The sequence below is a fragment of the Ursus maritimus genome, unplaced genomic scaffold (assembly GCF_017311325.1).
Source record: "Ursus maritimus isolate PB19 unplaced genomic scaffold, ASM1731132v1 scaffold_7, whole genome shotgun sequence".
Taxonomy (NCBI): Eukaryota; Metazoa; Chordata; class Mammalia; order Carnivora; family Ursidae; genus Ursus; species Ursus maritimus.
The window spans coordinates 52,820-66,917 of NW_024426885.1; the positions used below are offsets into that span (position 1 = coordinate 52,820).

The 14,098-nt window shown below is 42.0% G+C and overlaps 1 protein-coding gene across 1 annotated transcript in view; it reads right to left on the reverse strand.

The window, feature by feature from the left end:
* Positions 1-13,058: 13,058 nt before the first annotated feature.
* Positions 13,059-14,098, reverse strand: part of LOC103659697 (cytochrome P450 2C23-like) — a 35,925-nt gene continuing 34,885 nt past the window's right edge. Inside the window, exon 9 of the mRNA XM_040624282.1 lies at positions 13,059-13,246. Coding sequence (XP_040480216.1) covers positions 13,059-13,246 — 188 coding nt within the window. The remainder of the gene's footprint in view (positions 13,247-14,098) is intronic.

Below are 14,098 nucleotides of genomic sequence, written 5' to 3' on the forward strand. Positions count from 1 at the left end.
CCGCTGCAGCAGCGCAGGCACCGTGGTAGGGAGCGGAACTTCCGGGCGGAAGAGGGGGCGGGTCCGCACGCGCGCAGAAGGAACCCGGAAGACTCCCCGAGTCCCGTTGGGGAAGACATCGTCGTGGCGGGAGACTACGTTTCCCACAAGCCTGTGCGCTCTGGGCTTTAGGAACCTTGGGAAGTGATGTGTCCAGCTGCCTTGGAGTGGGCTGTGATGGGTGAGGGTCGGTCTCTACCCACGGGACAATAACGGGGCTTTCTGGTTCATTATGAAATCCTAGGATGACAAGCGCAGAATATTCATCAGGGTGGTGGTTTCTGAAGGCGAGGGAGCTCATGGCAATTTCTTAAAATAAGACAACAATGAAGTTTGCAGCATTGATTGATTCTTCCCTTCATGAACGATTTCTCTGTAGCGTGTGATGCTATTTGAGAGCATTTTACACACAGAACTTCTTTTAAAATTGGTGTCAGTCCTTTCAAGCCCCTCCGCTGCTTTATCAACTAGGTTTATCTAATATTCTAATCCTTCGTTGTGATTTCAACAATCTTCTTTTCTTTTAAGATTTTATATATTTATTTGACAGAGAGAGTACAAGGGGGGAAGCGGCAGGGAGAAGGAGAAGCAGGCTCCCACTGAGCAGAGAGCCTGACATGGGGCTCAATCCCAGAACCCTGGGATTATGACCTGAGCCGAAGGCAGATGCTTAACCGACTGAGACACCCAGGCGCCCCTCATTTCAGCAGTCTTCATGGCATCACCACTAGGAGTAGATTCCATCTCAAGAAATCACTTTTTTTGTTCATCCCTAAGAAGCAAATCCTCATCTGTTGAAGTTTTATCATGAGATCACAGCAATTCAGTCCCATCTTCAGGCCCTACTTCTGATTCGAGTTCTCTTGCTGTTTCTGCCACATCTGCAGTGACTTCCTCCCCTGAAGTCTGGAACCAGAGCACTAAAGTCTTTCCGCTAATGCTTTCTCCATGTCAGCAGTAAGGGTGTTTCTCTTTCTGATCATCCACGTGTTCCCTGGGACAGCAATTTTAACGTCCTTCAAGAACTTTTCCTTTGTGTTCACAGCTTGGCTCTTTGGCCCAGCTTTCAGCCTGCCTCAGCTTTCAACTCCCTTTCCTCACTAAGCTTAATCATTTCTAGCTTGTGATAAAGTGAAAGACATGTGACTCCTACTTGAACACCTAGAGGCCACTATAGGGATATTAACTGGCCTAATAGCAATACTGTTTGTCTCAGGGAATAGGGAGGCCCAAGAAGGCATAGAGAGATGGGGGAACAGTCAGAGATGGGTAGGTGGAGCAGTCAGAATACACATTTATCCATTAAGGTCACCATCTTACATGGGCATAGTTCATGGGGCCAAAAAACAATGACAACAGTAACATCGAAGATCACATGATCACATATCACCATAGGAGATACAATAATAATGAAAAAGTTTGAAATATGAGAATTACCAAAATGTGACACAGAGACACAGAGTGAGCAAATGCTACTGGAAAAGTGGGGCCACTAGGCTTCCTCAATGCGGGGTTGCCACAGACCTTCCAAACGTAAAAAAATGCAGTATCTGTGGAGTGCAACAAAATGAAGCATGGTAACACAAGCATGTCTGTGAGTGTCCTTTTCTTTGTTACACTGCTCACCTACTGGTGAAAGAGGTGGTGAATGTTTTGATTACACATGTCAGTGAGGCCCTTCTCCCAACATGGACATGGACACAGTAGCTGGCTGCCGTACTCCTCATCTACCATACTCGACACAGTTAAGCACATTCTCCGTTGTTCCCAACATTCCTGGAAGAGCAGTCCAGACTGAACTTAGGCAAGCCACACGGTCCTTGGGCTGCTGTGGGCTGACTGTCACCAATCTGCTCCATGGAGCCCGCTCTGGCAAAGATGCATCACTGTTAACCATGTGCAGCACACAGCCTCCTCTTAGCTGCTCTCATCCACTTTGGCATGACTGCTGCACCTGACACTGTTGGTGGGAACACTCCTTTCCTTGCTCTCCCAGTCTGCCCCACCTTTCCATTTTTGTTGCTGACACTCCTTCCTCTGCTCACCTCTGGGTGAGACCTCTCATTACCTGTGAGATCCTGGGTGGGAAGAGAGGTGCTCCTGTGTCTGTGAGGAACACCAGAGAGGAGCAGGGAAGTGAGGACAGCAGGGGGCATGTGTCAAGTCCCTGCCCAGTCGTGCCCTAAAGAGTATCTTTGGCCCCAGAGGAGAGAGGGGTTAGGGCAGAAGCTGAGAGTCAGAACAGGAGCACTGCTGCACCAGGGTCTGGTGACCAAGGCTAACACATGGGGAAGACTTCCTGCTGCAATGCCAGCACACAGAGCTAGCATCTGCTGTGCTGTGCAAAGCTGGTGACCTACACCAAGTATCCCCATCTGCATAGAGCAGTAGGGAAGCAGCTTGTACAGAGGGCATTTCCACAGGGAGGCAGGAATGGCAGGCTTCTCTTTGAGCATATAGGAGGCAGAGACTAGCCAGTTGTTCACCAAATATGTTTGCTCTTTTTTCTTGGATTACAGTGGATATTTTCCAGCAGCTTCCCTGGGGTGTGATGTGTCCAGTTACAGTGAAGGGAAGAAGTGAAGGCATGACTGCTAACCCCTGTGGTTCTCAACACCACTTTCTCATCTGCTAGCTTGATTCAAGTGAGTATGGGAATAATGTGTTGAGACTGGATGTGGGGTAGTTGGTGCGCATGTGAGGTGGTACAGAAGAGCTCTGGGCACATGGACAGGGAAGAACATTCTGGTTCTTCTATAGGCTTGGCACTGGTAACTGTATAACTGGGCAATTGGTTTTCACTCTCTGAGACTCTTTTGACAAGCAGAAAATATGCCTCTTTCCTTCCTTGTGCTGGCCCCAGTGAGAACAGAAGTCACAAGATGGTGCCAAAGCAGCAGTTGAGTATTTTTGCACATTTCGCATGGAGAGTCATGGATGGGAGGGAGGAATGACAAAGTTGAAGTCATACACTCATCACATATAAGGGATTTTTCTTGGTTTGTCCTGATAAACCAGTGTATGTGGGTGAGGGAAGAGGGCTATGCTCAGTCTACACTGTGGTGTGCTGTCAATGAGAGTTTCCTAACTTGGCTGCACAGGGAGGAGGCTGGGTCCTGGAGAGACATGGCATCAAAGAGCACCTCTTGAGAGCAAGGGTGGGAGGGAAACCAAACTCTTTATGTTAACTCTGGATCCTTGAAACTGGACCTTATCTTATCATTAACCTTATATTTTGACTCTCATCTATGACCCTTACTTTAACCCTGACCCTGAACTCAAAATCCTGTCCTTACCTTTCAACTCTGATTCTGGCTCTGGTTCTGGGCATATGTATGAACCCAGTGTCATAGCGCTAATAAGGACAAGCTACAATGATGCTGGTGGCATCCAGGACAATATATGGAAAATATAAGTTCTCAGGTTCCCTGTAGAGGGTGAATATACTCATGTTTAACAAATTAGGTTTCTTTCTTTTTTCATCCTTTTGAGTTTCTAGTATTATAACAATATACTTCATATTTCTTGTAACAAGAACTTTTGAGATCTACTGTCTTAGCAACTTTCTAATATGCAACATGGTGTTATTAACTATAGTCACCATTATGTCCCAAAATGAATTGATGTTACATCTGGAAGTTTGACCTTATATCCACTTCACCCATTTCCTTCACCAAAATGTTTTTATGATGAGCACCGGGTGTTATATGCAACTAATGAATCATTGAACACTACATCAAAAACCAATAATGTACTATACGTTGGCTAACTGAACATAATAAAAAATAAATAAGTAAATGAATAAATAACATATTTTATTTATTTTGAGAGACAGAGAGAGAGAGCATGAGTGTTGGGAAGGCCAGAGGGGGAGGGAGAAACAGACTCCTCCCTGAGCGCAGAGCCTGACATGAGGCTCCATCCCACAACCCTGAGGTCATGACCTGAGCCAAAACCAAAAGCCAGGTGTTCAACCAATTGAGCCACCCAGGCACCTCCCCCATATCCTTTTTTTTTTATTTAAATTCAATTAATTAACGTATAATGTATTATTGGTTTCAAAGGTACAGGTCTGTGATTCATCAGTCTTATGTAATACCCAGTACTCATTACATCACATGCCTTCCCCAATGCCTATCACCCAGTTACCCCACCCCTCCACCCACTTCCCCTCCATCAACCCTCAGTTTGTTTCCTATGATTAAGAGTCTCATATGGTTTGTTTCCCTCTTTGGTTTTGTCTTCTTTTATTTTTTCCTCTCTTCCCCTATGATCCTTTGTTTTGTTTCTTAAATTCCACATATCAGTGAGGTCATATGATAGTTCTCTTTCTCTGACTGAATTATTTTGCTTAGCATAATACCCTCTAGTTCCATCCATGTTATTGCAAATGGCAAGATTTCATTTTTTTGATGGCTGAGTAATATTCCATTGTATATATGTACCACACCTTCTTTATCCATTCATCTATTGATGGACATCTGGACCTTTTCCATAGTTTGGCTATCACGGACATTGTTGCTATAAACCTTGGGGTGCAGGGACCCCTTCGGATCTCTATATTTGTATCTTTGGTGTACATACACTGTAGTGCAATTACTGGGTCATAGGGTAACTCTATTTTCAACTTTATGAGGAACCTCCATACTGTTTTTCAGAGTGGCTTCACCAGCTTGCATTCCCACCAAGGTGTAAGAGGATACCCCTTTCCCTGCATCCTCAAAAACAGCTGTTGTTTCCTGAGTTGTTCATTTTAGCCATTCTGACTTGTGTGAGGTGGTATCTCATTGTGGTTTTGATTTGAATTTCCCTGATGCCTACTAATGTTGAATGTTTTTCATGTGTCTGTTGTCCATTTGGATGTCTTCTTTGGAGAAGTGTCTCTTCTTGTTTTCTGCCATTTCTTGACTGGATTATTTGTTCTTTGGGTGTTGAATTTGATAAGTTCTTTGTAGATCTTAGATACTAGCCCCTTATCTGATATGTCATTTGCAAATATCTTCTCCCATTCTGTCGGTTGTCTTTTGGTTTTTTGATTGTTTCCTTTGCTGTGCAGAAGCTTTTTATCTTGATGAAGTCCCAAAAGTTCATTTTTGCTTTTCTTTCACTTGCCTTTGGAGATGTGTCTAGCAAGAAGTTGCTTGTCTGAGGTCACAGAAGTTCCTGCCTGTGTTCTCTTCTAGGATTTTGATGTATTCCTGTCTCACACTGAGCTCTTTCATCCATTTTCAGTCTATTTTTGTGTATGGCGTAAGAGAATGGTCCATTTTCACTTTTCTGCATGTGGCTGTCCAATTATCCCAACACCATTTGTTGAAGAGATTGTCTTTTTTCCATTGGATATTCTTTCCTGATTTGTCAAAGATTAGTTGACCATAGAGTTGAGGGTCCATTTCTGGAGTCTCTATTCTGTTCCATTGATCTATGTGTCTGTTTTTGTGCCGGTATCATGCTATCTTGATGATTACTGCTTTGTAATACAGCTTGAAGTCTGGAATTGTGATGCCACCAGTTAGGGTTTTCTTTTCAACATTCCTCTGGCTATTTGGGGTCTTTTATGGTTCCATACAAATTTTAGAACTATTTGTTCCAGCTCTGTGGAAAAAGTTGATGGCATTTTGATAGGGATTACGTTGAATGTGTAGATTGCTCTGGGTAGCATAGGCATTTTAACAATATTTGTTCTTCTAATACACGAGCATGGAAAGTTTTTCCATTTTTTTGCATTTTCCTCAATTTCTTTCATGAATATTCTATAGTTTTCTGAGTATATATCCTTGCCTCTTTGGTTGGGTTTATTCCTGGGTATCTTATGGTTTTGGGTGCAATTGTAAATGCAATCGACTCCTTAATTTCTCTTTCTTCTGTCTCAGTGTTGGTGTATAGAAATGCAACTGATTTCTGTGCATTGATTTTATATCCTGCCACTTCAATGAATTCCTGTATCAGTTTTAGCATTTTTTTCCTGGAGTGTTTTGGTTTTCCACATAAAGTATCATGTCATCTGTGAAGAGAGAGAGTTTAATTTCTTCTGTGCAGATTCAGATGCCTTTTATTTCTTTTTGTTGTCTGATTGCTGAGGCTAAGATTTGCAGTGCTATGTTGAACAACAGTGGTGAGAGTGGGCATCCCTGCTGTGTTCCTGACCTTAGGGGAAAAGCTCTCAGTTTTTCCCCATTGAGAATGATATTCACTGTGGGCTTTTTGTAGGTGGCTTTTATGATATTGGGGTATGTTCCTTCTATCCCTACACTGTGGAGAGTTTTAATCAAGAGAATGATGCTGTACTTTATCAAATGCTTTTTCTGCATCAATTGAGAGGATCATAAGGTTCTTGTCTTTTATTTATGTAGTGTATCACATTGATTGATTTGTAGATGTTGAACCAAACTTGCATCCCAGGAATAAATCCCACTTGATGGTGGTGAATAATCCTTTTAATGTACTGTTGGATCCTATTGGCTAGTACCTTGGTGAGAATTTTTGCATCTGTGTTCTTCAGGGATATTGGTCTGTAATTCTTCTTTTTGCTGGGGTCTTTGTCTGAGATTGGGACCAAGGTAATGCTGGCCTGATAGAATGAGTTTGTGTTTTCCTTCCATATCAATTTTTTGAAACACCTTCAAAAAATAGGTATTATTTCATCTTAAATGCTTGATAGAATTCCCCTGGGAAGGGGCGCCTGGGTGGCACAGCGGTTAAGCGTCTGCCTTTGGCTCAGGGCGTGATCCCGGCGTTATGGGATCGAGCCCCACATCAGGCTCTTCCACTGTGAGCCTGCTTCTTCCTCTCCCACTCCCCTGCTTGTGTTCCCTCTCTCGCTGGCTGTCTCTATCTCTGTCAAATAAATAAATAAAATCTTTAAAAAAAAAAAAAGAATTCCCCTGGGAAGACAGCTGGCCCTGGACTGTTCTTTGTTGGGAGATTTTTTACTAGTGATTCAATTTCCTTGTTGGTTATGGGTCTGTTTAGATTTTCTATTTCTTCCTGTTTCAGTTTTGGTAGTTTATACATCCCTAGGAATGCATCCATTTCTGCCAGATTGCCTAATTAGTTGGCATATACTTGCTCATAATATGTCTTATAATTGTTTGTATACCTTTGGTGTTGATTATGATTTCTCCTCTTCCATTCGTGATTTTATTTATTTGGGTCCTTTCTCTTTTCTTTTTCATAAGTCTGGCCAGGGATTTATTGATTTTATTAATTCTTCCAAAGAACCATTTCCTAGTTTTGATGATGTGTTCTACTGTTCTTTTGGTTTCCATTTCATTGATTTCTGCTCTAGTCTTTATTATTTCTCTTCTCCTGCTGGGTTTAGACTTCATTTGCTATTATTTCTCTAGCTCCTTTAGGTATAATGTTAGGTTGTGTATTTGAGACCTTTCTTGTTTCTTGAGAAAGGCTTGCATTGCTATGTACTTCCCTCTCAGTACCTCCTTTGCTGCATCCCAAAGATTTTGAACAGTTGCACTTTCATTTTCATTTGTTACCATGAATTTTTAAAATTCTTCTTTAATTTCCTGGTTGACCTATTCATTCTTTGTAGGATGCTCTTTAGCCTCCATGTGTTTGAGTTCTTTCCAAATTTCCTTTTGTGATTGAGTTCCAGTTACAGAGCATTGTGGTCCAAAAATATGCAGGGAATGATCCCAATGTTTTGGTACCAGTTGAGACCTGTGTTGTGACCCAGTATGTGATCTAGTCTGGTGGATGTTCCACGTGCACTCAAGAAGAATGTGTATTATCTTGCTTTTGGATGGAATGTTCTGAATATATCTGTAAAGTCCATCTGGTCCAGTGTGTCATTCAAAGCCCTTGTTTTCTTGTTGATCTTCTGCTTAGATGATCTGTCCATTGCTGTGAGTGCAGTGTTAAAGTCCCCTACTATTATTATCAGTGTGTTTCTTTAATTTTGTTAATAGTTGGCTTATATAATTGGCTGCTCACGTGTTAGGGGCATAAGTATTTGCAATTGTTAGATCTTCTTGTTGGATAGACCCTTCAAATATGATATAGTGTCCTTCCTCAACTCTTATTACAGTCTTTGGTTTAAAATCTAATTTGTCTAATATAAGGATTGCCACTCCAGCTTTCTTTAGATGTCCATTAGCATGATAAATAGTTTTCCACCCCCTCACTTTAAATCTGGAGGTGTCTTTGGGTCTAAAATGAATCTCTTGCAGACAACATATGGATGATTCTAGCTTTTTTTTTTTTAATCCAATCTGATACACTGCGTCTTTTGATTGGGGCATTTAGCCCATTTACCTTCAGAGTAACTACTGAAAGATATAAATTTTTTCCTTTTTTTTAATTTTCTTATTTTAGTCACCATACTGTACTTCATAGTTTTTGATATAGTGTTCCATGATTCATTATTTGCATATAACACCCAGTGCTCATTGCAATATGTGCCCTCCTTAATACCCATCACAAACTGAGGGTTTCAGAAGGGTGGGGGTGAGGGGATGGGTTAGCCTGGCGTTGGGTATTAAGAAAGATATGAATTTACCCAGGTGATGGGTAATATTTCTTGTAGGGCTCATTTGGTGATCACAGATTCTTTTAGTTTCTGTTTGTCCTGGAAGCTTTTTATCACTCCTTCTATTTTGAATAACATCCTAGCAGGATAAAGTATTCTTGGCTGCATATTTTCTTCATTCAGCACCCTGAATATATCGTGCCCATCCTTTCTGGCCTGTCAGGTCTCTGTGGAGAGGTCTGCTGCCAATCTAATGTTTCTACCCTTGTAGGTTACAGACCTCTTGTCCTGAGCTGCTTTTAAGATGTTCTCTTTGTCTCTGAGATTTGCAAGTTTCACTATTATATATCAGGGTGTTTACCTATTTTTATTGATTTTGAGGGGGGTTCTCTGTGCCTCCTGGACTTGGATGCTTGTTTTCTTCCCCAGGTTAGGGAATTCTCTGCTATGATTTGCTCCAATATACCTTCAGCCCTCTCTCTCTTTCCTCTTATTCTGGGATCCCAATTACTCTAATACTATTTTGCTTTATGGTATCACTTATCTCTCAAATTCTCCCCTTGTGATCCAGTAGTTGTTCATCTCTCTTTTTCTCAGCTTCTTTATTCTCCATCATTTGGTCTTCTGTATCACTAATTCTCTCTTCTGCCTCATTGATTTTATCAGTTAGGGCCTCCATTTTTATATTGTGTCTCATTAATAGCCTTTTTGATTTTGATTTCATTAGATATTAGTTCTTTTATGTCTCCAGAAAGGTATTTTCTAGTGTCTTCTATGTTTTACCAAGCCCAGCTAATATCTTTATAATCATTATTCTTAACTCTAGTTCTGACATCTTATTTATGTCCATACTGATTAGGTCCCTGGCAGTCACTACTGCCTCTTGTTCTCTTTTTTGAGGTGAGTTTTTCCATCTTATCATTCTGTCCAGGGAAAAATAGATGAATGAGAGAACAAAATTCTAAAATGGGAACAACGACCCCAGAGAAATATACCCTAAGGAAATCAGAAGAGACCTGATACTGGAAGAACAAGAAGAAGAAGAAGAAGAAGAAGAAGAAGAAGAAGAAGAAGAAGAAGAAGAAGAAGAAGAAGAAAGAAGAAGAAGAAGAAGAATTATTTAAATAAAGAATAGAAAAAAAAAATAAAAAGAAGGAAAGGAAAAAAGAATATAATCAGACAGGTAAGAAGAATAGAGTAATACACTGGAGTCTGTATGTATTTTGGTCTGTTTTTTAAAAACTAGATCACAAAATTACCAAGAAAGAAAAACTTATATATGTACAATAATAAAATTAAATTCAATGAAAGGATAGAATGTAACTAAAAATGAAAATTAAAAGAAGAAAAAACAAAAGAGAAAAAACCAACAACAACAAAAAGGAAGGGATATAAACTGACAAGTGAACAGAGCAGAGGCATACACTATCTTTGGAGTGTATTTTGATCAGTTAGAAGAAACTACATCTCAAAACTGTAAAGAAAGAAAAACTTATATATGTACAAAAATAAAATTAAATACAATGAAAGGATAGAATGTAACTGTAAAAATGGAAATAAAAAAATATTTTAAAAAGGAATTGATAAAATAAATCGGTTGAGAAAGGAAAAAAAAATTTTTTTTTTTAAATTTAAGTTGAAAGACTAAAGAATCGTGGGAAAAAGCCATAAATTCTATGTGCTCTAGTCCCCTGGCACTGGAGTTTTGCAGTTCTCATTGGTTGGTAAACTTGATGTTGGCTGGATGTTCTTGCTGATTTTCTGGGGTAGGGTCTGTTGCTTTGATTCTCAAGTGTCTTTGCCCCAGGCAGAATTGTACTGCCCTTGCCAGAGGGCCTGGCTAAGTAATCTGCTCCAGTTTGATCTTTGTGGCTTTTGTTCCCTGAAGGCTTTCCTCACAGCTTTAGAGGGTGAGAATGAAAGTGGCAGCCTCCAAACCTCCAGCCTAGGAGCCAAAAGCTCAGGGCCTCACTCCTCAATGTGCCCTCAGAGAAAAGCAGTCAATCACTCCTGTCTCCCTGGTCTCCAGCCACACTCTGTGCTCACCAAGCCTGTTATGGAGCATTTCTATCTCTGGCACATGACCCCATTTAGAGTCTCCAAACCCTGCAGACTCCTGGGGCGCACTCCCGCGCTGCTCCTCCTAGGGGAGGAAGGGGGTCTCACTGGTTCTGCTGCTTACCTGGCCCCTGTTCACAGAGCAGTTGCCCAACTGTGCTGCAGTTCACAGTTTATGGCAACCCCGAGCTGAGAGCCCATTCCTGGGCTCACTGTTTGCCACCAGCTTCCCAGCTCTGATGCTTGGGAATTCTGCTGCACTCAGGCACATCTGGTCTTCCTGTGACCCTGAGGATCCTGAGACCACACTGTCCTAGCTAAAGTTCCACCCCTGCTTAGCCACCTGAGTGATGTGCTTCACTGGAGCAAACTTCTAAAAGTTCCAATATTGTGCTCCACTGCTATATCATTTGCCAGTAGCCAGCTTATACAGGCTCCTGCCCCCATGGTTTAGCTTCCCATGTATCACCTGGGATTCACTTCTCCACACATCCTACCTTGCAGAAAGTGGTCACTTTTCTATTTGTAGAGTTGCAGCTATTCTTTTCTTAGATCCCTGGTTGAGTTCACAGGTGTTCAGAATGATTTGATAGTTATCTAGGTGAATTCCTTGGACCAGATGAAACTAAGGTTCCTACTCTTCAGCCACCCTGGACTCCTCACTCCCCCAATATGCTTTTAAAGGCACAAAATAATGTGTTTAAAAAAATATTCTCCTAGTAAATTAACTTCAACATTATCAGACTTTATTATAGGATGAAGACATTAATTAAGTATGGGGACTTGGATAATGATATGGTATTCTTAGAAAGAGCATACCTGGCACTAACCACAAGTCTCTCCCCCACTGAGGCAACTGATGAGACCATCAAGGATTTTCATTGCTGATGTCAGGATGTTTATTTCTAGCATTTCCACTTGATTCTGTTTTTATATTTCCCATCACTGCTCTTCCATCTTCTCATGCATGCTTTCCACTTTCCACTAGATCTTTGGTTTTAAGGTCCTTGTCTAAGAGTTCCAACATCTCTGTCATTTCTGAACCGGTCCTATTGATGTGTCTTTTGAGTGTCGTAGTTTTTCCCTTGCTATTTTGTGTGTATAGTTTCTTTAAATTCAATGCTCAACATCACGTGTGGTACAGGAAAAACTGAGGTAAATAGTAATTATCCTGGAAATGGGCATGACTCTTACTCTGTCAAGCCATTGATGTGGAAAGTTGAAACAATCCAGACAAGAGTTGAGCTAAATTTGGTATTTGTTGTTAGCATTACTTCTTTTGTGCCAAGACTTCAAATTCCTGCAGGAGAGTCATTTCACCACCTTGGGCATAGGGCACAAGGCTGGGGTGTTGGGATGCCTTTAGTTCAGGTTTAGTGTCCATACTTAGCTTTCAGCCACTGCAGCTTGCTTGTGCCAGGTCCAACCTTCTCCATTGTTCTTGAGTCCCTCCTGTAGTGGATGGCTGCTTGTTACAGGTTCTGGGCTCATAGTGAGGGGCAGACAATCCTCTGTGTTCTGATCCATCTGAGCCCTGTGCACACTTTTGCACCTGGGGAGGGTGTTCCTGTCCCTCTTCCCTCTGGTGCCCATGCTGCTCGGGGGGTAAGATGCCTGCCTCACAACTAACTCCCTCTCCCTCAGGGCTTGGTTTCAGTATAGCATCCTGGGCCCAGTAAGTCTTCCTGCCCTGCCCTCAAGGGCACAGGGCTTTTGCTTCTATCTGTCTCCAGGAGCACTGAGTCATTGCCTGCACCTTTCCTCACAACTTTGGCATCTTGAGGAAGAAGGGTTAGGTAGGTGGTGGTTTCATGCCAGATCCACACAGCTCAGTCCCTCTTGCATATCTGCATCACTTAGAGCACTCTCCCTTAGCTTTGCCTCACCTCATCTTTCTTGTAAGCTTCTGGAAAGAGAATGAAAGCCCCCTCCCTTTCCTGTCCAAGCCACCCAGCTATTCTAGCCCAAACTTGGGCTCTGACAATTCATTAGCATTTGGGCAGACTTCTTCCTTCCACACTATGGCTTCCTCCCTGCTCCCCTTTAGAGGGCTCTGTCCCTCCAAGGATTTTAGGCTGCTTCATAGCTCTGTGAGGGTAAGGAAAGTTTGACCTGTGGTTTGTCTGGCTCTTTCTTGTCATTAGGGTAACACTCATTAGTTTCTACATCCTTGGTGGAAGCAGAAATCACATTTTCCTAATAGCTTTCCCTTGGTGAAGTGCACTCATGCCAGGAAATATCTTCCATGTTATAAAGAGACTTGTGGAGGAGGTTCACGCCCAATCGTGATTTGTCGTAAATAGGACTGAAGTTGTTTACACCAGCAATTACTTAATATACAATGAACATCTATTCTATGTGAGCTCTGATTGCATTAAGGAAATATATCTTGTAGGGTTTTTTAACGAGTGATGCTAACGCCCATGTGTAGAAAGATATTTTTGTTTGATTGACACTCCTCCTTTCCTCTTGTTTTTTATTTTGGTCTGGGTAAGAAGCAGAGTTTGAAAGATGGATGAATTCTCAATAACCCATTATAGACTGAGTCAGTGCTCAGTTCCCTTTGATCAACAACAGGCTTTAAGGTAAAATTTTGCAGAGTGGTGGTCAGGAATAAAAATATCTCCATTCGAGCAAGACCTTCTCCAAGACATGCCCGTTTTCCTGGAAGCAAAAATCATTTTATTAATTGACTTGTGTGAAGATTGACAAAGGAAAATGGAAATTTTTATCTTACAGAGTTCTGTTCTTTGCCCACCAAGGATGGTTGAGACCTGGAGCCTGCTGTCTGCAGGTTACCCATCAGAATGACAGGACAGGAAGCTCCCCTGGGTGATCATCTCCAGGTACCAGAGGGAAGTGACATGAGTATTGTTTTCAGAAAAGTTCACATTGAGCTGGAGGGGCAACCTCCTTCACATTCTGGAGATTAATGTCATGTGTGTTTAGAAATAATTTGAGGAGAGGGGTTAAGATGGTGGAGGAGTAGGGGACCCCTTTTTCAGCTGGTCCTCTCAGTCGAGTTGGATAGGTACCAGACCAGCCTGAACATCCACAGAATCAGCCTGAGACGCAGGAAGATACATCTGGATCTCTACAAATGAACATCCCCAGCGCTGAGTATTGAGGAGACATGGAGACCCTACCCAAACAGGGTTGCCTGAGTATTGGCGCAGCAGGCCCCTCCCCAAGAAGGCAGGCTGAAAAATCAAGAAGCCCACATCCCTAAGATCCCTATAAAACAAGGGTGCACGGCCTGGGTCCTGGTCAATAATTTGGGCTCTGGACAACCCCGCAACCTCTCCTCATCAGAATGACGAGAAGGAGAAATCCCCCCCAGCAAAGAAAAGACAATGAGTCTGTGGCCTCTGCCACAGAACTAATGGATATGGATGTAACCAAATTATCAGAAATGGAATTCAGAGTAACAATGGTCAAGATGATGTGTAGACTTGAAAAAAGTATTAACGAAAATGTTAATGAGAATATAGAATCTCTAAGGGCAGAAATGAGAGC